Source organism: Pisolithus orientalis (assembly GCF_024613125.1).
Source record: "Pisolithus orientalis strain OTSU chromosome Unknown F5J12scaffold_54, whole genome shotgun sequence".
Lineage (NCBI taxonomy): Eukaryota > Fungi > Basidiomycota > Agaricomycetes > Boletales > Pisolithaceae > Pisolithus > Pisolithus orientalis.
In genome coordinates, this window is record NW_026260835.1 from 120786 (window position 1) to 142162 (window position 21377).

General features: G+C 49.8%; 6 protein-coding genes across 6 annotated transcripts; 5 read left to right on the forward strand and 1 right to left on the reverse strand.

Moving 5' to 3' along the window:
- Positions 1 to 1260: 1260 nt before the first annotated feature.
- Positions 1261 to 5502, forward strand: F5J12DRAFT_897480 (uncharacterized protein; the record flags this gene model as incomplete). Its single annotated transcript, XM_051748030.1, has 11 exons — positions 1261 to 2220; positions 2272 to 2304; positions 2358 to 2552; positions 2607 to 2753; positions 2805 to 2909; positions 2962 to 3093; positions 3152 to 3320; positions 3380 to 3490; positions 3543 to 3724; positions 3782 to 3926; positions 3980 to 5502. The coding sequence occupies 11 exons, from the start codon at positions 1261 to 1263 to the stop codon at positions 5500 to 5502; spliced, it is 3702 nt and encodes a 1233-aa protein (XP_051595470.1).
- A 533-nt stretch (positions 5503 to 6035) lies between these two features.
- On the forward strand, positions 6036 to 8140 carry F5J12DRAFT_727283 (uncharacterized protein; the record flags this gene model as incomplete). Its single annotated transcript, XM_051741794.1, has 6 exons — positions 6036 to 6122; positions 6198 to 6289; positions 6375 to 6572; positions 6651 to 7564; positions 7632 to 7780; positions 7859 to 8140. 6 exons carry the CDS (start codon positions 6036 to 6038, stop codon positions 8138 to 8140), a joined length of 1722 nt encoding a protein of 573 aa, XP_051595471.1.
- A 320-nt stretch (positions 8141 to 8460) lies between these two features.
- Positions 8461 to 10383, forward strand: F5J12DRAFT_966053 (Mmp37-domain-containing protein; the record flags this gene model as incomplete). The annotated part of the gene is made up of 4 exons (XM_051750005.1): positions 8461 to 8587; positions 8624 to 9123; positions 9192 to 9753; positions 9805 to 10383. The coding sequence occupies 4 exons, from the start codon at positions 8461 to 8463 to the stop codon at positions 9948 to 9950; spliced, it is 1335 nt and encodes a 444-aa protein (XP_051595472.1). The 3' UTR covers positions 9951 to 10383.
- On the forward strand, positions 10384 to 13218 carry F5J12DRAFT_466558 (uncharacterized protein). Its single transcript, XM_051739568.1, has 2 exons — positions 10384 to 10523; positions 10573 to 13218. The coding sequence occupies exon 2, from the start codon at positions 10584 to 10586 to the stop codon at positions 12945 to 12947; it is 2364 nt and encodes a 787-aa protein (XP_051595473.1). The 5' UTR covers positions 10384 to 10523; positions 10573 to 10583; the 3' UTR covers positions 12948 to 13218.
- Positions 13219 to 13536: 318 nt separating this feature from the next.
- Positions 13537 to 15791, reverse strand: F5J12DRAFT_861411 (uncharacterized protein). The gene is made up of 5 exons (XM_051746876.1): positions 15754 to 15791; positions 15612 to 15696; positions 13942 to 15560; positions 13813 to 13883; positions 13537 to 13757 (listed from the first exon to the last, which is right to left on the reverse strand). The coding sequence occupies exons 3-4, from the start codon at positions 15297 to 15299 to the stop codon at positions 13823 to 13825; spliced, it is 1419 nt and encodes a 472-aa protein (XP_051595474.1). The 5' UTR covers positions 15300 to 15560; positions 15612 to 15696; positions 15754 to 15791; the 3' UTR covers positions 13537 to 13757; positions 13813 to 13822.
- Positions 15792 to 16272: 481 nt separating this feature from the next.
- Positions 16273 to 19900, forward strand: F5J12DRAFT_466648 (uncharacterized protein). Its single transcript, XM_051739569.1, has 11 exons — positions 16273 to 16289; positions 16348 to 16354; positions 16408 to 18184; positions 18241 to 18378; positions 18428 to 18818; positions 18883 to 19003; positions 19062 to 19173; positions 19231 to 19312; positions 19373 to 19545; positions 19601 to 19656; positions 19707 to 19900. Exons 3-11 carry the CDS (start codon positions 16418 to 16420, stop codon positions 19747 to 19749), a joined length of 2883 nt encoding a protein of 960 aa, XP_051595475.1. The 5' UTR covers positions 16273 to 16289; positions 16348 to 16354; positions 16408 to 16417; the 3' UTR covers positions 19750 to 19900.
- Positions 19901 to 21377: the final 1477 nt, after the last annotated feature.

Below are 21377 nucleotides of genomic sequence, written 5' to 3' on the forward strand. Positions count from 1 at the left end.
TAATGTTTGTTACCATATAAACTTTAGACAAAATTTGTGAGTCCACCCTCAGGATTAAAAATTATAACATGCTTGTAATTCAAATCATAAGAAAATATTTTGTTTTCACTTTAGAATACTCTTTCAAGTGTCTGATAACATTGAAACAACTACTGTGTTACTGTACTGACAGAATCTCATTTCTGCAGTGATTGGTTGTGTTTTTCTCATGTGATATTTGTTCTATGACAGATTCACTAAGTTCTCAGAAGTTTTTGTTGATCCTATTCATCCCATTCATCTATGTTGACACTTTCATGCCTACTGTCTACAGTATAAAAGGGCTTGTAAAACATAGATTATGGGGACTCCTTTTCCTACATCAAATAACAGACCCCAACATCTTGATAACCTTGTAGCATGTCTAAGGAGGTTCTTCTGTGCCTACATTGCAAGTCCTAAACTTTGCATTGGAATCACACAAGGCAAGAGTACTTATGTAGAGAGTTTTGGGATGATGGTTTGGAAGACACTGACCAAGTCAAGATTTCTTTCGCGTAATCCTCATCAGGCAGTCCTAAATGCATGCCGTTCGCAGGCAATCAGTGTGAATGGGTTGTGTCTGTGAGGGTATGAGAGAAGATACGTGGCGTTGCACTCTTTACAGAGACGGAAGAGTCTAGTACTTATTCAAGTACCCCCCCCATAAGTCTCTTCGGTACGCCTATTGAAAGCCGGGCGTTGACTGCGTTCTCGAGAGATATGATCAAAAAGATTGATGAGGAAATCAACTAGAATAGGCTTGGAAAGGGTGAAGGAATCCAGACCCCGTGGTTGGGCGAGAGGAAATATAGCTGTCCGACTGCCCGCGTGGGACAGTCTATTGACGCTAACTTGAAGCATGGATTCAACGAGGCCCAAATGCATTTAGCACGTACGCTCTCATGTTGCAGTAATGGGGCTCGAGCCGAGGCCAGGTTGTGAACAAGCCGAGTGCCCCACTCGACGACTTGAGGACGACTCACCCCGAACCTTCATATGCACTTTATTCGCTACTATCTGCTGTCTCTATTTTTTCAAGTTGAGTAACAAATGGCGGAAACCACTTGAGGGTAATCTAAAGTTTAAATAACCCGTTCCCCCATTCCAAGCTGACCACGACGATATACTAATTCCAGAACCGAGATACCACACTCTTAACGATGGCGCCATACTACAGGATAGAGCGCCAGATTACGGTTCAGAGAGGCCGATTGGTGAGCCTAATCCTGTACTTCGCAAATGCTAGCGGTTGTGATCTTGACTTTGAGAAAAGATGATGCGTTATGTCAAATCGACGGTCCCAGAGGGCAGATATTGTCCCTGGTCTTCCTTGCTGACGGGAAGCGTGTAGTATGTGCTTGCAAGGCCGAAAAAACGATTCGAATGTGGAACATAGAAGGCCACGGGGAGGAGCAACTGATGAATCTTGGCGTTTCAGTGAATGCTATTACTTCTTCCAAGGACGGAAATTTGATTGTCGCTGGGGGCGTGGATGGAAAGGTGGTGGTTTGGGACACAAGCCTTCAAAAAAGTTGCGAGGCAGCAGAGCGGCATGGAAGGATGATAACAGCCCTGGACGTATCCTCACTGCACGTCGCAAGCGGATCAAGCGACGGGACGATTCTAGTCTGGAAATTGGGGGAACCTGGATTTCCTCCTGTGCCGGGCCCGTTGATGCATCACGACTCATTCTCAGTCTCATCAGTCAAGTTCTCGCCAGCCGGCAGCCACATCGCATCAGCCTGTGCTCACTGGGGTTGTAGTGTCAAGATTTGGAACGCTCGTACCGGGCATCAATTAGCACCTATCCGAATTGATGGCTCACCCACGCACTCACTCGCTTGGTCTAGTGATGGTCGACGATTATTTGCTGGCTGTTCCAACGGTTCAATTAGTTCTTTTGATACGGTCACTCAAAAATCCTCGAAGGTCGTGGAACCTCGTCCCGGGGACGATGCTATAAGTTCTCTTCGCATCTCCAACAGTGATCAATTCCTTGTTTCCTTCTCGGCTCCTGGACGAACGGTTGACATCTGGGATATCCGTAATACCCCTGCATGCACACCCATTCGCTCGTACAACCGATGTGTTTCAGCATCCATTTCTCCAGACGACCTCTATCTGGCCAGCAGTGGAATTGACAGGAAGATATCTATACGAAGCCTCTCCAAACTCGTTGAGGCTTCCTACTTCTTCCACGTAAGCAGACACAACCTTCACAAGTTCATCTCGTATCATTTCTTTCCTTAGCGTCTCGCTCCTTTGCTGAGTGACTCGGAACCTGTATGTCTGATTCTTCGACACTGGTCTACTGATACCCGTCACACCTTGGACAGTTCACATATGTCAGTCCCGCGGCGTACCGAGCTTGGAAAGTTGGAGAACTACAGCAAGTAGAGCACATCCTATCGAGGGAAATTGAAGACAAACGATACCAGCATTTCGTTTGCTATGCCCGTGCTAACCGCGCGCTCGTTCGAGTGCGGCGGGGGGACTTGAATGGAGCTTTGGATGATGCTGGAGAGGCCATTGTGAGTCAGTTTCTCATCCCTCCAGCTAAGACGTGACCACTGATTCTAGCGTAGGGACAGAATAATGGTGCTCAGATCCCACCCATAGCTCACATCGCGAAGGCTATGGCATTTATTGGGCAGGGAAAACGAACGGAAACAATAGCCGCTTTTGCATCTGTCCACCATGGTGACGCCAAGAACTTTGTCGAGTGCGTCAAGGTAGAAAGCGTGTCCTGTGACTTCTTTCAGTTCTTGACTTCTTGGCTCTAGTTCATCACCTTGTTCGAGCTGGAGCTTCGTGATAAACTAAATCATGGGACAGAGGTCGCTGAGTTTTTGCCGCTGGAAGACGCCTGCTCCTGTCCGTGGGTGAAAGTATGTGTTTACGCAAAGTTTTCGGTTGGTAGGATCCCATGTATTTGGGCAGACACGCAAGCTACTCCTCCTGGTTGAGCATTACATGCAGAGAGGGGAATACAACGAGGGTCTACGGCTTTTAGCGAAAGCACCTGATCTTCGCCCGTTTCTCCAAGTTCCAGAAGCAAAGACACTACCACTAGTAAGACACGTCCGCCTGTGCTTGATGTATGATAAACACATCAATGCACTTTTGACAGGTATTCGGTTGGGACATCTACGATCTAGTGCACATGGTTCAGCACCTAATGTGCCAAGCCCTGTTTGCTTCCGGACGCACGCAAGAGGTGATGAACTTTCTCCAAATGAACGACAATCACCTCGACGAAGAGAATGAATTAAGGAAAGCGGACCTTGGTTGGATCTGCGGTGAGTAGTTGGACCTCAAAAGTGGCTACGCTTGCTTGATAGCTACCGCCGAATTTTAGAGAAGTTAGGTGACGAAGCCATGTGCCGAAAGAAGTATGACGATGCCATCACTTGGTACTCTGTGTCACTAGACCTTTGCCCAGAAGCTCGGGTTATTGATTGTGGATCGGGTGGGTTCGGGTGTGACTTGCTCACTCCATGTACTCAAATGGTATGTCCCAGAATTCGCAAAGAGATGTTTCTCGGCAATAGATTTGGCCAGCGATGTGGTGGATGAGGCAATTACTGAGGACTTGACCTTGATGGCTCGCTACCCGCCCGGTTCTGCTCGTCTTCTTGTCAAGCGGAGCAAGGCAAGAGCATTCAAACAGTCTTGGCAGGGTGCTTTGGAAGATGCCAATCAGGTATAGGTTTCTTCGCCTAATCCTCGTCAGACAGTCCTAAACCCACGACGCTCGCAGGCAATCGACATGGATAAGTTGTGTCCGTGGGGGTATGAGAGAAGATATGTGGCGTTGCGTGCTCTTCGCCGTTATCGAGAGGCGACCGAAATATTGGACAAGATGGTTACAAAGGTGGAAGAGTCAGCCGATCCAAGTATCCGCCGTAAGTCTCTTCGGTGTACATCTTGAAAACCGGGTGTTGACTACTTTCAGTAGAGTTGCGCTCGAATTACGCTGGGACAATCAAAACAATTGAGGGGCAGATCAAAGCCATCTGCGAAATATCTCCGCTCGTACTCATCGATGTCAAAACTGGAAATCTCTGCGATGCGACCGCTCGTGTCCGGATGTTCAAAGCAGACGACACCTTCCATGAACTTGTCTCGTCCATGTCCACGGAGCTAGACAGCAATCGCATCAAGAAGGTGGTAGCAAGATATTTCCGCTACGTCATGTTTTCGCATACTTGGGAAGGGAAAGAACCCACGTTTCAAGACCTCTCTGAAAAATCAGTCTATGAGCTCGATCCGCACCCGCTAAAGCATAAACTTCGTTGTTTCTACGAGAGAGCTCGGGATGACCCCGAAGGATACCTATGGGCGTGGAGCGATACCTGTTGCATCGATAAGACGATCGAAACTGTTTACAGGAAGTCAATACGTTCTATGTTCAACTGGTACAGAGATTCCGCTCTTACTATCATACTCCTCGCTCGTGCACCCACATCGTCCACTCTCAAGAATAATAGATGGATGACACGGGCCTGGACACTCCAAGAACTCCTCGCACCCAAATCCGTCCGTTTTTACGACAGGGACTGGAAACTCTATGGGGAGGACACTCGGCCCAACCACAAGGAATCACCTGACATCATGCGGGAGTTGGCGGAGGCTGTTGACGTTACCCAAGACACCCTCGTTGACTTCTCCCCGCATTCGCTTAGCATCCGAACTAAGCTCCGTCTAGCTTCGACTCGCGAAGCCACAGAGAAAGCCGATATCGCATACGCGTTGATTGGGATCTTCAGCAGTGATTTGATTCCCGAGTATCGCGACCCTGAGGATGCGCTGGGGCTTCTCTTGCAGGAGATTGTGCACCGGGAAGGTGACGCCAAAGCTGTGCTAGACTGGGTTGGGAAGTCGTCGCAGTTCAACAGTTGCCTTCCTGCTCAGATCTCGGCTTACCAAAATCCCCCCTACACTCCCCCACCCATTCCAGAGAATGAGATGGAAGCGAGAGCTGCGAAACTGCAGGTCCTGTTACCGCAGCGGGATGTCACCATGTTTTTCGAAAGTCTTTCCGCCCTTGGCTCGATAGGTTTCACTCATCGGCGACTTACCCTGCCATGCATCATATTTTCTGTCTCAGTATACACCGCGCGAAATGATGAAGCCTCTTCAGCTTCTAGTCAAAATATCGTCTGTCAAGCACAGGCAACAGCATTATGCCAATTTCAGTTCAAAACTTCATGCACGGCATTCACGGCGCAGAGTGAGGTAGTGCTTGTATACCCTTGGATTCGTGAACTCCTCGCTCAGACAAGTCGACCGGAATGGGACAATTACACTCGGGCGTTACGACTAGTCGTCCATCTCGAACATCCATTCAGAGCGTTGCTACTTATGAAACAGTCCGTTGATACATACAAGAGAGTGGCTACTGACGAGGAGATTCTCATTCCCCGACGGGAGGTGATGTCATTGACGGATATTGGTATGAAGGTACTGGAGATCCGGTGATAGTCCGAGCTGTATTATATCCGAGTTCAATGTTTTATAATGAAGTAGGGTTGCCGTGATGCGGGTCACCATATTCATTCCGACGAATACTTGCAGTGATATCATAATGCGATGCTCAGTACCTTCATTTCAGTCGGTTGCGAGACCCGCCTGCTCATCGTTCATCATGATCGTTGCAGTCATGAATACACAATATTAACTCATACCAGTGATACGAGGTGGGGGTAAGTCAACATGGACGACGTGCACGGATTATAGGCTCGACACTAGGACTGCAGGGAGCATTATTATCAGCATCAGTCCCGGTGCCGTGCTTTCGACATGATCGTGAGATGGCGGTTGTCGCGTCAAATATGCGTCGCGTCGCGGTGCCATCGCAACCGGCTGATCAACGTTTCAACAGACACTCGACTCAATCAAAACATTCACGCTTTTCAAATTTCTCTTTCTTTTCCATCGTAGTTGCTGTGTATACGTGTCTTCCTATTCCCTTCCCAAACGCCCTCCGCTCCCTAAGTCATACTTTAGCAGCCATGTCGCGCACGGTCGCCATCATCAAGACGCACGCTGTCCCGCGCAGGCTGGACATCGAACATGGTCTCTTGGAGGCCAAATTTGAGGTTCGTTGACGTTTCTTCCTTCCCCCTCCCGAAATTCGAATATACGACATGTTGACACTCGATACTCTTACGTAGATTGTCAAAGAGCGCCCAATGGAATTCGATACTGAAACCGATCCTGAAACGTTCTACGAACTGTTCGACTCGGACGCCAACTTTCTCAGCGAGTGAGTCTGAATTCCCCGCGTTCTCTTCCGTCTCCATCTCGCGTCCGTGTGTCCATGCTCAACTGAAGAACCACTACGCACACAGGGGTCCAGTCTGGGTATATGTTCTCGACCACTCTCGTCCCGCCGTCCAAACCCTGCTCACTCTCCTCTCTTCCTTCGACAATGACCTCATCGCCGCACGTACAGATGCCCAAGTCGAGATGCAGATAGCAGCTCTATTCGCATCGAGCCCGCCCTTCCCTCCAACTGAACTACCGCCCATACCGGATGAGGAAGGAGGGTTGACGCTCGTAGATGAGGGAGGACACGCTGAAATAGCGAGACAACACGTACCAAATGAATATAGACAGGCTCATAGGATGGTGCCAGAGTTCGATGCAGGTTCTATACGCTCGATCAATTCTGGTGTGCTAGAAGCACTCCAATTCGGTCTAGAAGCCCGTCTTGCTTTACCAGATCCGACCACGTTTGACGGCAGTGCCGCTGGACCATCCAACACGCGCGCACCTGCATTTATGGACGCTCGTTCAACCCTCGCGCTCAGCGATCGCACCTCCAACACCAACTCTTCCTCCAACGGCGCGGGAAAGTCACCCTTCCGCGCTCGTGCACTCCCCAAAACGCATCTCACGCCCGACATCACTCCTCGCCTTACTAAAGCAGCTCTCCTACGACAATCACTGGCGGCAACTTCTTCCGGCTCACCTGGCAAACCTAGACCCAGACCTAGTACCATGGGAACGGCTAGCACAGGCCGTCTTCCTACCTACACGAACAAAGAGAATGCCGTGAGTAATGATGCACAGGAGCGAGCACGGAAGACGTTTGCAGGTGTACCCGGTCACAAGCGAGCCGAGACGATTGGTGTAGCATCGACAAGACCACCTGTGGTAGCCCCGAGATTGACGAAGGCGGCAGCCCTGAGGTTGGGTCTGGAGAGGCCTGCTACCCCACCTGGTAAAAAGGGTCCCTCTTCTGTCGGAAGCGGTGGTAAAGCCGTGAACGGAGGAAATGGGTCACATCTGTCGAGAGCGTCTGTTAGTCCACATACAGGCGCTTCCACCACTACGCCTGCGGGAGAGGGCAACGGAGCCGAAATTGAAGTTGAAGCCCCGCAGCCGAAGAAGGCCATCTTCGAGGGTGTTCCGGGTCATAAACGTAGTGAAACGATTTCGGTCTGTAGCGTCTCCCAACCGCCTTCCATTTTACCGCGCACGAATAGGAGTGCAGCGCTCAGGAAAGAGGGTGCGCCTCCGCCAAGTAGTTTCATGTGTGAGTGGTTGTCGTTAAGATTTCTTCACTGGTTGCTTTATTCTGATGGATCATGCCTGGTATGAAGTCCGGACACCTACGGCACCCAAAACCCCCGGATCGGGGTCGGCATATTCACGCAGTTCGTCTGTGATGAGTGCTTATAGGGATTCCCGCACCAATATCGGTTCAGCTCGATCTCAATCGACGGTTCCACCTTCTCGGGCGTCCTCCAGGGTTTCTCAAGTCGGGGGGTACGCGATAACAAAAGCGGGTTTTGCGTCTCGTGTTCCCGGAGTCGGGGTTGGCTCTGAGATTGGCACGAACGGTCTTCAGAGCACCTCGAACACGACGTCCTCTCCCTCTAACAGCCATGCTTACCTCAGCGATCCCGATGCGTATTTTGTAGACGTTGACGATCCGCACGCGGCTAGCCCCACTGCGCCTACGCCTACATCTCGCTCGCGTCGTCCAAGCAGTCTTCAAGCGCCGACGATTGCCCCTCGCGTCAATAAAAGCGCTGCTCTACGCGCTCAGAAAGCTGCTGCTGATGCTGCGAAACCGAAGAGTCCGTATGCGAATGCATCAAAGCGGTAGGATGGTTCCCCCTGTGTTGTAATCCATTCTGGGTTTTGTGGAGTGGGAGGGTTGGGGTATGATTTTTTTTTTCTTCTCGTGGTGAACTCTTGTTGTGTTTATGTGGTCATATATGTGTTACCATGTATTTCTTTCTTGTATTCTTTCTCTTTTCTCTGCAGGACAGGGTTTCTACATGTTGAAATCTTTTATATACCGAGTTACATATTTTGTATGCTGAAAGCCTGTATATCACTCATTGTCCAAGATCACGTGCCAGTACCTCCTTCATTTTCACTCCGAGACAACCAAAGGAATCTAAGCAGGGGAAACAACAAGGAATGACCAGACTGGGAGCGTCGTCGTTGACGGCAGTGGCCCGTAGTTATTACATTAGGCGAACACTGACGACGACGTCAGAGTCTGCAGTGGGTCCACCAATCCCACCGGCGTCGTCATCCCAGCCGAGTCCACCACCTCCGCCTGCCTCACAAGACACCAAAGCCCGCCCATCACGTTTGTCATACCCTATTCCACGTCGCACCCCAACCCACTCGTCGAATGACTACGCACGCACGGACCCAAATCACCCCCGGCACCCCACACATCCCCACCTCAGTGGCCGGGGTCTCGGCCTCCCAGCTACATTTGGCCGGAACCAGCTTCTCCCCGTTTCAGACTCAACACGGGCGCTTCTCGAGCAGATAGTACGCTCGTTCGATGCGCCCGTGCGGTATGCATTTGCATATGGCTCAGGCGTATTTGGACAGGTTGGATATGACCACCTCGACGAGGACAAACGCAAGCAGAGCAGAGCGGACAAACCGATGCTCGATTTCATCTTTGCGGTGAACCATCCAGACCATTGGCATTCTATCAATATGCATCAGTACCCTGGTCACTACCCTCTCCATGCGCGGATGTTGGGGTCGTCTTTCGTTACCAAGGTCCAGGAGATGGGACCAGGAGTATGGTTTAATACTTACGTGCCAATGCACGATGTGGTGAGTCCCTCCGCATATCTGAATATGTAACATGCGACGACGGTGTATGTGTCATTCCGAATGCACAGACGATCAAGTACGGCGTCACATCTGTCGACACACTCTGTGCCGATCTCCTCAATTGGAGAACGCTCTATCTTGCTGGTCGGATGCACAAACCTCTCCGAATAATCAAAGATGACGCCCGCGTACGTCTCACGCAACAAGTCAACCTCACCTCAGCACTACGCACCGCTCTGCTAATGCTCCCATCGCAATTTGCATCTCGCGATTTGTTCATGAGCATCGCGTCCATTAGTTATATGGGCGATCCACGGATGGTCTTACCCGCCGAGAATAGGAACAAGGTGAAGAACGTGGTGGACAGACAGGAGGGACAGTTCAGAGAGCTGTATTGGAGGTTGGCACAGGGACTACCGGGGGTGAGGTGGTCAGCAGGGTCGGATGTCGTCGAGCAGGATGTCAGTCCACAAGCGAGGGTAGCACACATGAAGAAGTTACCCCAGGGACTGTTGGATCGCGTGCATGCGCGTATGAAGGAGAGAAGTGGTGTCTCGAGAGAGGCGGATGAGCTTGCGTATTGGATACGTGTAGCAGGCGATGAGTCTATGCCAGTGATTTTGCAACAGGGTGTGTGTTCTTTTCTTGTTTCTCTTGCGTGGCTAATGAACGCATGTACAGAGATGTGCAAGATCGTGCGGTACCCTGCGACGGTGCAGACCCTGAAAGGGGTCGTGAGTGCAGGTGTATCCAAGAGTACACGATACGCCGCTGCCAAGGTGGGCAAATGGTGGAAAGGTGTTCGATCATCGTCTTCGTCGTCGTAGTGCTTTGACCAGGTCTCGATATACCAACACTAATATGGTGTACCCCCTGTACTGACATAAGCCGCCACTCCTATTCCAACTAACCCCCTCTACATTCGTTTCGTTTCCTTCGACTTGTTGACAATAGTACAAACCACATTCGAATACGCCATGAAACGCGGATTTCTTACTACCGATAGAGCCAAGCGTGCTTTGGAGAAGGAATACCCTGCAAAACGACGAGTACTGGCTGCGCCACTTAGCAGCGCAACCCCTAGTACCACTGCTACCACTGGTGTCCATGCCAATACCCCTACCGACGACGGCGCTTCGCCCACCGTTCCACCCGCGGTAGGGGTCCCTGAAGAATCTGGTAGAGATGTGGGCGCGTCGTCCGAGCCTAAGGCTGTGTTGACTGGTACACACGCATCTGATGCTGATACCAACAAAGGGTACGCTTTCGAGTGTGCCATTCTATTCGTTGTTTGACGCGCTCGAACAGATGCAGATCCATTGGTATCGACGATGACGGCGCCACTCGCAACGCCACACATGTTACTGTGGCGGGGACCGAGAAAGCCCCTGACACCGACGGTGAGTAAAATGTTCCTGATCGGTGATGTCGACAATGAACTTGTCACAGGTGATCGCGATATGGTAGTAGCTGTCACGGAAAATAAAAAAGCCGATGAAAAGAATGATGATCAGCCCACCGCCAACACCAAAACTGAGCAAGCCAGCAACAACAAAGATGCTAGCAAGCCGGCTGCCACAGTGAACGGCGACAAGAACGATGATGGTCCCGTCCACATCAATGGCGTGCACTACGTCAATTCTAACACCAACCTTCACACCGTCCCCGCCGCCGCCACACGTCCGTCTTCAATCGTCCACTCCAAAAAAAGACGTGCCGTATTCCGCGTCTGGCCACGTGACCCAAAAGGCAAGGTGTTCTTTTGGTACGAGGCGAATTTTATGCCAGGGGGCAAAGTAGCTCCCAACGGTATCCGCTCATGGGGAGCCACTCTGTACGACTTTTATTCCATCAAACCAATTCCCAGTGAACCCGGTATTATCACCTATCTCAGCGGGAGTAGGATCGCCGCTGCGATGCGCGAGAACGGCGAGGTCGAACATTGCAAAGATGAGTTGGAATGGGCGGATAATGAGGAGGGCCCGTGTGAGATCCCTGTTGCTGGCACGGGAGAACTGATTGAGTGCTATGAGGCGCGCACACCATTGTTTGGGGTGTATTCGGCAGTGGAGGAGGTAAGGGTCGCTGCCATAGCTGCTGCTGCCAAGAAAGATGAAGACAACGATGAAGAAGATGAGGAACACGCAGACAACAACAAAGAGGATGAAGACAACAATGAAGATGAGGAAGACGCAGACAACGATGAAGAGGATGAAGAGGATGGAAAGACGGGAACCGACAAAGCAGAAAAACCGGATTATGGTATATCCTCTGTCCTCATGCCTGACCGACCTCTCTCGTCGCCATTCCATCCTTCACACTATCCTCCCCCATGGCCATTCATCCCTTTTGCTAACCCCTATCCACCCGTCCTACTCCAAGAACGCATCCCGATGCACCTCTTACCCGAAACACTCTACGTCCACGACCCGTATTCTCTTCTCAACACTGACCAATGCCGAGATAGAAGCGATGACAAAACATCATGGATCAATATGCGCCCTAGGGTCTATCTCTATAAACTCAGCTTTGGGTCATCAATGCTCAAAGCCGTCGAAGAATCCAAAAAGACAGCGGAAGAAAGTGTGAGGAAGAATAAGAGGGTACTGGATGTGTTTAGGTTCATGCCAACGGAAGATGGGTGTGCCCGGGGCGAACCTGCATACGAAGTGGCATTACCAACGAAACCATCTGCACCAACCCGTGTTGAAGAGGCGCATCTGTACCTCTCACCAGTGGAGAAACTTGGCAAGGGTCATCATTCCATCGTGTACAAAGCCGAGTGGAAGTTGCCTCGGGACTTGTTCACGGAGCCCAAGCTATGCCAAAGTTGCGTCTCTGAGGAACTCCAAAAGGAAGTGCGCAAGTTGAAGCGGTCCGGACGGTGGCGCGAGATGATGCGTCAGGCGGGGCGCGAGGTACCTCCGACAGCGGAAGAGGAGGAAGAAGGTGGGCCTGAAGAACCGGAGGATGATATGTTTGTTTCACCAGATCCCAATGAGGAGTTCGACTCAGAACGTATCACGGTACTCGGACCGCAATCCAAATCTGGACAAAAGCAGACGACCCCAAGTTCGTCCACCTCCAGTGACCAAATACCCGTTCTCCGGGTTTATTGCCCCAACCTACGCTGGCAGTCCCCGTCAGATCCATCCACAAAATGTTCACATTTCGTGTTCCGTGAAAGCCCCGTTCCGCGTACATCTGTTTTCCAAGTTGCAGCTAAACTCTCGATTCCATATGACCCTCACCTTACGTGCGAAGCGGCGAACTATCAGGAGTTTCCCGATCACTTCTTTCAACATTGGAACGGATATAATCTGATCAAACCGATCTGTAGTCCGGTTCCCCTGCATGCACTGGTGCCACAGTTTTACGGCTATTATGTACCTGTCGAAGAGGTGGCTTTGTCGGACAAAAATACCATGAACGTAGACAAGGAAAAGGCTACCACTAGAAAACCCTACTTAAGCCCTATCCTCCTCTTGGAACACTGCGGCCAGCCCATCAACCCCTCCACCCTCTCAGAAGACGACCGCGAAGAATGTGCCTCACTCTTCCTCCGATTCAATGATGCTGGATGGCTACACGAGTCGATCTTTGAGCGGAACGTCCTCGTCCAGCGAGGCTTACCTACACAGTGGCCTATCCAGCGTGACAACTCTATCGGCGAAATGGAGCCGCAGAATAGTTTTAGGTTGATCGATTTCGGACGGTCGAGGAAGATTAGCGACCCGGTAGACTGGGAGATGTTGCGGTTGGGGGCGGGGGAGACGGCGGACGCGATGAAATTGGTCAAGGTTTCGCGTGGCGCTTTTGTGTGAATTTGTCGCCCCCTGCATGCTAACAAGGGCGTAAAATCGTGTGTAGGTTGGGCTGTTAGTTCTTTTTTTTCTTTGTCTTGGGAACGGGCTGATTCGCAGGTTCGAATTCGAGTGTGAAGTGTATAGACTAATATTTAGCAGTGCACACACAGGTAGTGAACCGAAGCCAATTGTAGAGCATTTGACTTCCATCTGTGGTACGTGGCATGTAGTTCTGAATGACCTGTGACTATACAAGGAAACAAATTACATTATGTAGAGTGGAACACGGACTAATGGATACTCCGGACTAAATTCCCCTCACGCTGCTTCGGAGGAAGCGGCGGCTTTGCTGATGGGCCACACTAATTGCATCGGCCCTCCGATGTCCGCGTGCGCCTTTGAGTGTCTTTCATATGCGTTCTTGCGCCCCCTTGCTCGTGGACACCACGGCAGATCTTCGTAGGGTTGTTGCCGTATATTGGAAGTAGGCCACGGTACCGATTTTCGGCGTTTGATGACAGTCAAACAGAAGATTCACTCATTGGAGTATTCATAAACGCCAGCTCACGCATAAACGAAGAATTGGCTGAGGCGAAATCCTGGACCAGCTCAGCCTCGATAATCTCGACTCGTATGATCATGGGTGTCTTGGAGACATGAGTAGGCCATCGCATTGGGGATGTAAGTTCAGAAACAGAAAGCACCTAGACACGGCGCCAGTCTAGAAAGAAACGAAGCAGATCGCTCTGCACTCTACACTATCCCATGCCTGATGTTACATCCACATCGAAAAACAAACAAGTCCGCAACGACATAACACTGGAGCGGGTGGAAAATCAGGAACAGTCAACGTCGGCAAAGACAAAGCGCCTACCTGGTGAAGGAAGAAGAGATCATAGGGAAGCCTTACGCGATTGGTACAGAAGGAACAAAATCGAAGGTGAAATGATATAGCTGAGCGGAAGGAAAGTTAGCAAGACAAACGAAACAGCTGAGAAAAGCAAATTCTCACAGAAGACTATTTACGAGCCATTTCCGATGAGATGGAGCACCCAGGAACGATCGAGAGGCACAAATATGGATGTCCTGAAGGCTGAATTTCCGGAAATTGTCGACGCCGACGCTTTCCAGATGGTTTTTGTCTACCCGTTCATAACCATGATAGGATTGCCGGAGGTGGATACATTGAATTAGATCTGCCTTGTTTGCATCTGTTTTGTCCACGTTCGCCATGTATTCGGAGCCATTCCAGACAGCAGGACTTCGTGCACAGGCTAGAAGTGCATCGAGTCCATCTCCTCGTTGTCGCACAGGCAGGATAGCGCGGAGGCCCCTACAAGAAGGAACTTTGTCCAGCAGAGGATATGCTACATTTTCCGAACGGAAATGTTTGGCGCAGTACTCTGACCACAGGTCATAAGGAATTTGTTGGACATCACCACAGTCGGCGAAGCATTTGGAAGTGTCGGCGAAGAGACTTGAGTCGGAGGCATGGGACTCGGATGAAGCTGAAGCTGAGGCGGAGCGCCACGCAAAAATAGATTGATCATCCGTTGTCTTCATGATTTTGTTTTGAAGCTTCAGAAATGTCCTCGTCTCGCCCTCTCCATACAAGATCGGCAAGTTAACACCGAAAAGTCCCATCAACGCATACACTTTGTCTTCCTCCCTGGTCGACGTCCGTCCCTTGGCCCAGGACATCCGAGTCGCAATGCTAAAACAGGGGATGCGCTCCGGGTACTTGAGAGCATCCTCGTGGATGCCTGTTATCCCAGATATTATGCTCGAAAGGCCAGCCTTTGTTCCGATCATTGTCCAATCTTTAGCGAAAAAGAACACATGCTTTGGGGCCAAAAGCTCCTGAATGGTCCATGTGCGTTTGAACCACCGGGAGCGCCTGAATGTACTGTGCCCCTCCCTTGGGTCCTCGCTGCTGTCAACGTCATCCAGGTATGTGTAACATACTTGTGCTTGTTGAAACCAAGTGTACGCTGATGTCGTCGTCTCAGTTTGGCCGGCACTGGTGTTGGCATTTGCACAGCAGATATCGATCCAGACATAGTCCAAACCATCCTGCCGTGCAAGCTCACAGCACATTTCAACCTTCTCGTAACCGGGTTGGGTGCGCACCCTCTCAGTCCCAATTTCTTCAAAATAGTGTGTCTCCCCTACTCGCCACGCGTGCGATAGGATGGCATAAGGACGTCGTTCTTGGATGTCTTCTAACTGCTGCGTGTTAATGTTCAGGAGGTACATATAGTGAGGGAGTGGTTGACGTTTCGTAGGCGGGTATGTGATTCGTCGCCGAACTTGGTGGAAAGAAGCTTGGTGTTTATAGCGACTTGATCGAGGGTGCCTACAGGAAGTCATCACCACACGAGCTGTACCCACGTCTCTTCACCCCAGGTAAGCAGCTGGCACAATAGGCTACGTACTCATGTTGTACTTCTGAAACAAACTGAGTAACTATGATTGATCGTTGATGGTGTTTACAGGAGGTGGCTTGTAATAACCACGTGACTCATGTCATGCTTTTGAAGCAAGCTTGTCGTTTATAGGTATGTGATTGAGGGTGTCCACAGGAAGTCGTTTGCAACAAGAACCAGCATGCTGGTGACTTTCTTATTCCAGGTATGTAACCGGCACAACAGGCCGTAACTCATGTCATACTTTTGAAGTAAGGTTGCACTTTATAGAAATAAGTTTGAGGGTGTTTACATGAAGTCGCCTGCAATAGGAGCCACGTTGATGGCTCTCTTCATCCCAGGTAAGCAACTGGCATGGCAGGCTAGGTACTCATGCTGTACTCCTGATGTCCTGGCAGCCGAACATCTTTGTTTTTGGTCCTCCGTAGTAACGTCCTCCTTGGAGGTTCTGGAGGAAGATGATGTAGGTGTCATTGCGGCTCAGGGGAATCTTTAAATGCACCTATCATATGCATATGACATGTAAGCCATGTTTGGACATGGCGGACACTGCGGAGTAAGAGGTTCTAGGTGAGTGCCCGCGACCCATCAGCGAAATGTCAGCGCTGAGAGCTGATACTTGTATGTAGTCGTAACTGGATTTAGTGTTCTGAAACAAGCTGTAACATCGTGTGGCAATGCCAATAAGTGGCTGCCATCAGTAAATTCTCAGCATTCGGCGGCCGTTGTATGGACGTAATTGTGCCCTTTCTTGGATTATTGTCCTCACGTAGGTGGTAACATTATCTGATATGATCAAGTCGCCAACCAGGTCTCCAAACCTTAATCTACAGCATTACGAGCGCTCAGACTTCCCTTTTATTCAGGGCCCTTGGCACTGAGCTATGGTGGTTGCCGTACTTCTTCTCTGAGTTGTATCTCTTTCACTGCTTGGGTCTCTACTTCCCCCCTCATCTGTGCTTTCCTTCCCAATCACTAACTCATTGCTGTAGACCTGCGGTACGTACCAGCGGTTGAATCGTTGACCTTGTGTTGAGATGCACCTTCGCTAGCCAGCAAGCGATGCGATTGATCAAAATAAAGGAATTCCTGGCCAGGCATAGGCAAGTTCTACAACAAGCCGATGTCGATACTCAAACCCAGATTTTCACGAATTGTGATGATACCACAACAAAGTATTGCATATTATCACATCGGTGGATTGCTGGGCACGAAGTCGACTATGTGCAGATGATGAACCTCGCCAAATTGGATGACGCGTTCGAAATACTGAACCTGCATGGTTACCAAAAGATCCTCAAGGCTTGCGATGTGGCAGACGGTCACTTCGAATATCTATGGGCTGATACGTGCTGCATTGATAAGCGGAACAGCTCGGAACTGTCTGAAGCGATCAATTCCATGTTTCGTTGGTACAAGAACTCAACGCAATGCTACACTTACCTTCACGATACTTCTGACTTTCCCACCCAAGCTGACTCTGCGACTTTTACCAATTCTAATGGCTGGCCAGAGTGGTTCTCACGGGGATGGACACTGCAGGAGTTGATAGCTCCAGCCGAACTCCACTTCTTTAACAGGGACTGGAAAGAAATCGGTGATAAACGAAACAGGGCCACCGAGTTGGAGAAGATCACAGGAGTTCCGGCACGTGTCTTGATGGATGGATTATCTTCCTACAGTCCCAGCTTTGCCGAGGTCATGTCCTGGGCTGCTGAGAGGAGGACAACGCTCGCCGAAGACGAAGCATACTCGCTAATAGGTTTGTTGGGTGTCCACATGCCAATGTTATATGGAGAGGGGAAGAAGGCGTTTCAACGTCTGCAACTCGAGTTCATGCGGATGTCGAATGACCAGAGCGTCTTTGCCTGGAGGGCCAATAAGGCTGGGGGTACCGGGGCAGAGGAGAGTTCTGACGGTGGGAGCACCAAAGAAGAGATGGGTTGGACCAGTAGCGTCTTAGCTGACGGTCCCATCGCCTTCAGAGGATGCCACGACATTATTCAAATGGAGCCGAAGGAATTCTACCGACTGCTTTCAAAAAAGTGGGAGTCAGGCGCAAAAGTACTCGCTGGAGTCGGTGCCGACGAAGAGTGCAAACTGCCTGCATTCACTGTTACCAATCTTGGAATACGGATACGTCTTCCTCTTACGGATTATTATGGCTGTCCATCGATCTTCCAGGTGGCATTGACGTGCCGCAGGAAGAACAACTTGATGCCGCTGACGATTGATTTGGCAGCCTTTGGACATGTCTATTACAGGTACTCCGGTGCAGACGGACCCATACAGCCATTTCCACGGAGCCAGAAACTGGACCTTGCATACCAAGACGGGACTCCTCGTGGTATCACATTTAAGCTCGTTGAAACAACAGCCCTTCATGGTTTCCGCCGCCGTCTCATCTTCCCCCCGAACACGACATGCGGAAATGGTTCGCTCAAATTGTCAAGCACCAATCCCCTTGCAATAGTGGTCTACGCTAATGATTCGAACACTTTCTTCGCCGTCGCATGCGGCTACTGCTTTGGCCAGGACTGGGTGCACGTTATTTGCGATGAACCAAGGAACAAACTTCCTGCCAATCCCGAGGAGATTTACAAACGGATTTGGAACAGAGGTGCGGAATATGCCCGCCTTATGACTGAGGCGTGCTCTGGTAAAGTAGTTCAGCCTTACCACGTCAAACATGGGTACCTCCTCGGCACCATTTGGGCTATCAGAATTGCTTGCGGAGGATGGGAGAAATCAAACGATCGCATTGTTGCAGTTGATGTCGTCGAATTCCCGGGCGGTCGTTGCAAGACACTCACATGGGAGCCCATGTATGTCAGTACACTTCACTTCCTATTGTGAGTGCGGCGTCAAAATCTTATTCTTTCTAGGGCACCAAAGGTCTTATAAAGGCTGAAATCCCTTGTCTCATGAGAGAAACTTTATGGTTCGGTGGCCGCCTTGACGATCACCGGGTAGAGGGCACTCATGAGGTATTTTCCCTTGCTCCCATACAACAATCGATCAAAGTAAGTCCAATGCGTATACTCTGGTTTGCGAAGCCTAAGGATATATTAGGTGGGTGACTATGGTGTCATCGTCAGCAACAACACTGGGAATTTTAAACGTCTAGGCAACATCTTTGAAGAACAGGAGGCATCCAACTTGAAGCTTAGGTTGTATACTAATGATTTACCTCTCAAGCCCGTGGTCACGAGCAGGCTTGTAGCCTATGGTACTTCTCTCCCGCGTCCCTCGGAAAACGCGGGGCTAATTCTAAATGAACCAAAAATTATCTCATTCCTAAACACTCCACGTGTTCTTGATCTGCTGAAACAGTTGTCTACTCGGATGAGAGACTACTCATTGGTGACATCGGTAGTGCAATGTTCAGCATGCGCCCTCACCGATGACTTCAGAGGACGGATTAAGACCCAAATGCGGCGATACCCCGAAAGCTGGCAGGGTTGTGAGTTCGCTGCCGGTGCCACCATTAACCGTCGTTTCTTACCTCGAGTACCACATTGTGGCAGACGCTCGTAATGTCACGACTAACCCACAAACGGTCACTCCATTGTATACTATTGCGACTCCGTGGGTTTGGTATCAGGGTGAGCTAAACAGAGATGTGGCAAGTGAATACCATGAGATCAGGTAAATCTACTTAAGTTGTACAGCTATGCCATAGATGACACCGTCCTTCTGCATGTAGGAAACGCTTTAACGTCATAAAGAACTACCCACCAGCACACCGCAGCGAATTCAGACATGAAGCAATGGAGTTCTTCAAGGCTAAATTTGGTGTCGTGCACCTCGAAGATCTTGTACGTATTTTTGTGTCCGTCCATTACTAGTCCGTGCAAGGCTGAGGATTCCAGTAGGTAGGCAACATAACTTTCTTTGAACACCTGGCCTCGATTTCAGGCAAGCACATTCAAGGGCCAAATACGACGTTCTTGGATAGTGAGAACGATTTGCAAGGTCATCTATTTTCTCGATATATAACTATGAAAAACATGTCAGGTTCACCAAGCGACCTGCCGAAAACCCTACAAGAATCCCGTGGTAAGGAACTAGTGGTGGAGTTGGTTGGAGCGATGAGAGGGGTCACACACTGTCGAGGAGACACGTGGCTCTCAGTAGTAACGAAGTTAGTGAGCACGATGAAGAAGCTCACTAACACCCTTGCCCTCGAGGTAAGTGGCTCAGGTATCGTCTGTAAGAACCATTGTTTACTCATCCTGGCAATAGTTCCTTGAGGATATTTGTAACACTTTCCCCGAAAAAGGGCAATCACTTGACAGTTTGTGAGTAAGTAGAATTTTGCACGTGGTGTGCACGGTTGACGGTACCTCAGTATCAAGGAGAGAAAGAGTAACTACAACGTTGCTGACAGGTGAGTGGGTGTGTACCGCAGCATGTTTGCCGTGCAAAATGCTATTGTATATGTACAGTATTCGACCACTGGTGAAACAGGTGGAGGATCTGCATGACAAGTACTACAGAATCAAGGATTCTTCAGAGCAGCTAGCAGTGGAGGAAGATATTGTTGGCAAGGTACAGTGACATAGATCATATTGATTACTTGATTGACAATTTTCTCACAGATCTTAGAGACATTTCGTTGTGGAATCTCTTTGGAAATCCAGCACGTACTAGTGAAGGAAAGTTGGGTATTTCTCCTCTTTACTATGTTCTAACACGAAGTAGGTTGTACATGAAATACTGCACTACAAGACGACAGATGGATCCATGGATCTACCAGAAAAAAAAGTCAGGTTTGAAGTAGGTGCATTCCTCGTGTAGTACACTACATTCGGCTAACAGTTACGATTTCCCTTTCAGTGCTTGACAATCGCTGGTGAATTTTTCCGGGCTGCATGCTCTGAGGTACCGCATGATAACGTGGCTCATTTGCGACGGTGCGTGCTGGTATGATTTAGTCCACGTCATCACACTAAAGCTCAGCCCTTTTACGTTTGCTAATCAGGCTCATGGCGAATGCGAGGGAAGGGGTATCGATGTATGAACTGTACCACGGGGCTCGTGAAGAAAGGAGGGATGGAGGGATCGGTGATCCATGGTCAAAGTTCACGCAGAATACTACCCACCCCAGAGATATCTCAGGATAAGATTGTGTACGGTTCTATTATGATTGATCGTAGCATGCGTACTTGTCACCGCTTCTTGGCATCTATTTAACATTCGCCGCTGCGCGGGCCGCCTGTACGTACGGCGATGAAGCTATTGAGGGAGAAGTACGGGTAACGGTAGAACGAGGGCGGACAAAGACATGTTTGGAGACTGGCGGGCATCTGTTGCTCAAAGACAAGAAATAGGAATGAAAGACTTCATTATTGCCAGTTTGTCCTCTAAATTCCCGTGCCCAGGGCGGTGGGGTGAAGAGGATGGTCCGAAGGATTCAGACACTGAAGTTGAAGATCATCAGTGAAACGGTCAGCCGAGGTAACCGCTCGTAGCAACTCACTGCCGAACTAGCAGTTTGTAGCGAGTTGTAGTAGCTTGTAGCACGTGGTAGCAAATTACCATTCTAAAGATGCGGGTGTAATCACGTACATGGACTATCAGTTATCTGACCAGGAAGTGGTGGCAATCATGATGATCAAGTCCTGATTAGCTGTTCGCAAGGATATGACTCAAGTGCATTGTAAGATTAAACAGAATGCCATTGGTAATCATGTGCAGCAACTACTGGTAACTAAGAATGGCATGGAAAACCTCTTTATCCATCACCAAAATTGTCAAACTCCACTATTGCCTGATAAGGAATATATTTTCGAATGGCTGTGCCGCTGACGCGCTGCGAGTCGGTCTCGTGATACTGTGCACCCCTGCATGTCCTGTCGATTGCTGAGGCAACGACATAGCATTTATCGATCTACATCAACATCCAGCGTGCGCTGGTTACTGTATTTTGCGTCTACCACACATGCCTGTACATATCAACGAATATATATATCACCACAAGTGCATTGTTCCGGGCCTTGCCAATCACTTCATTAGAATG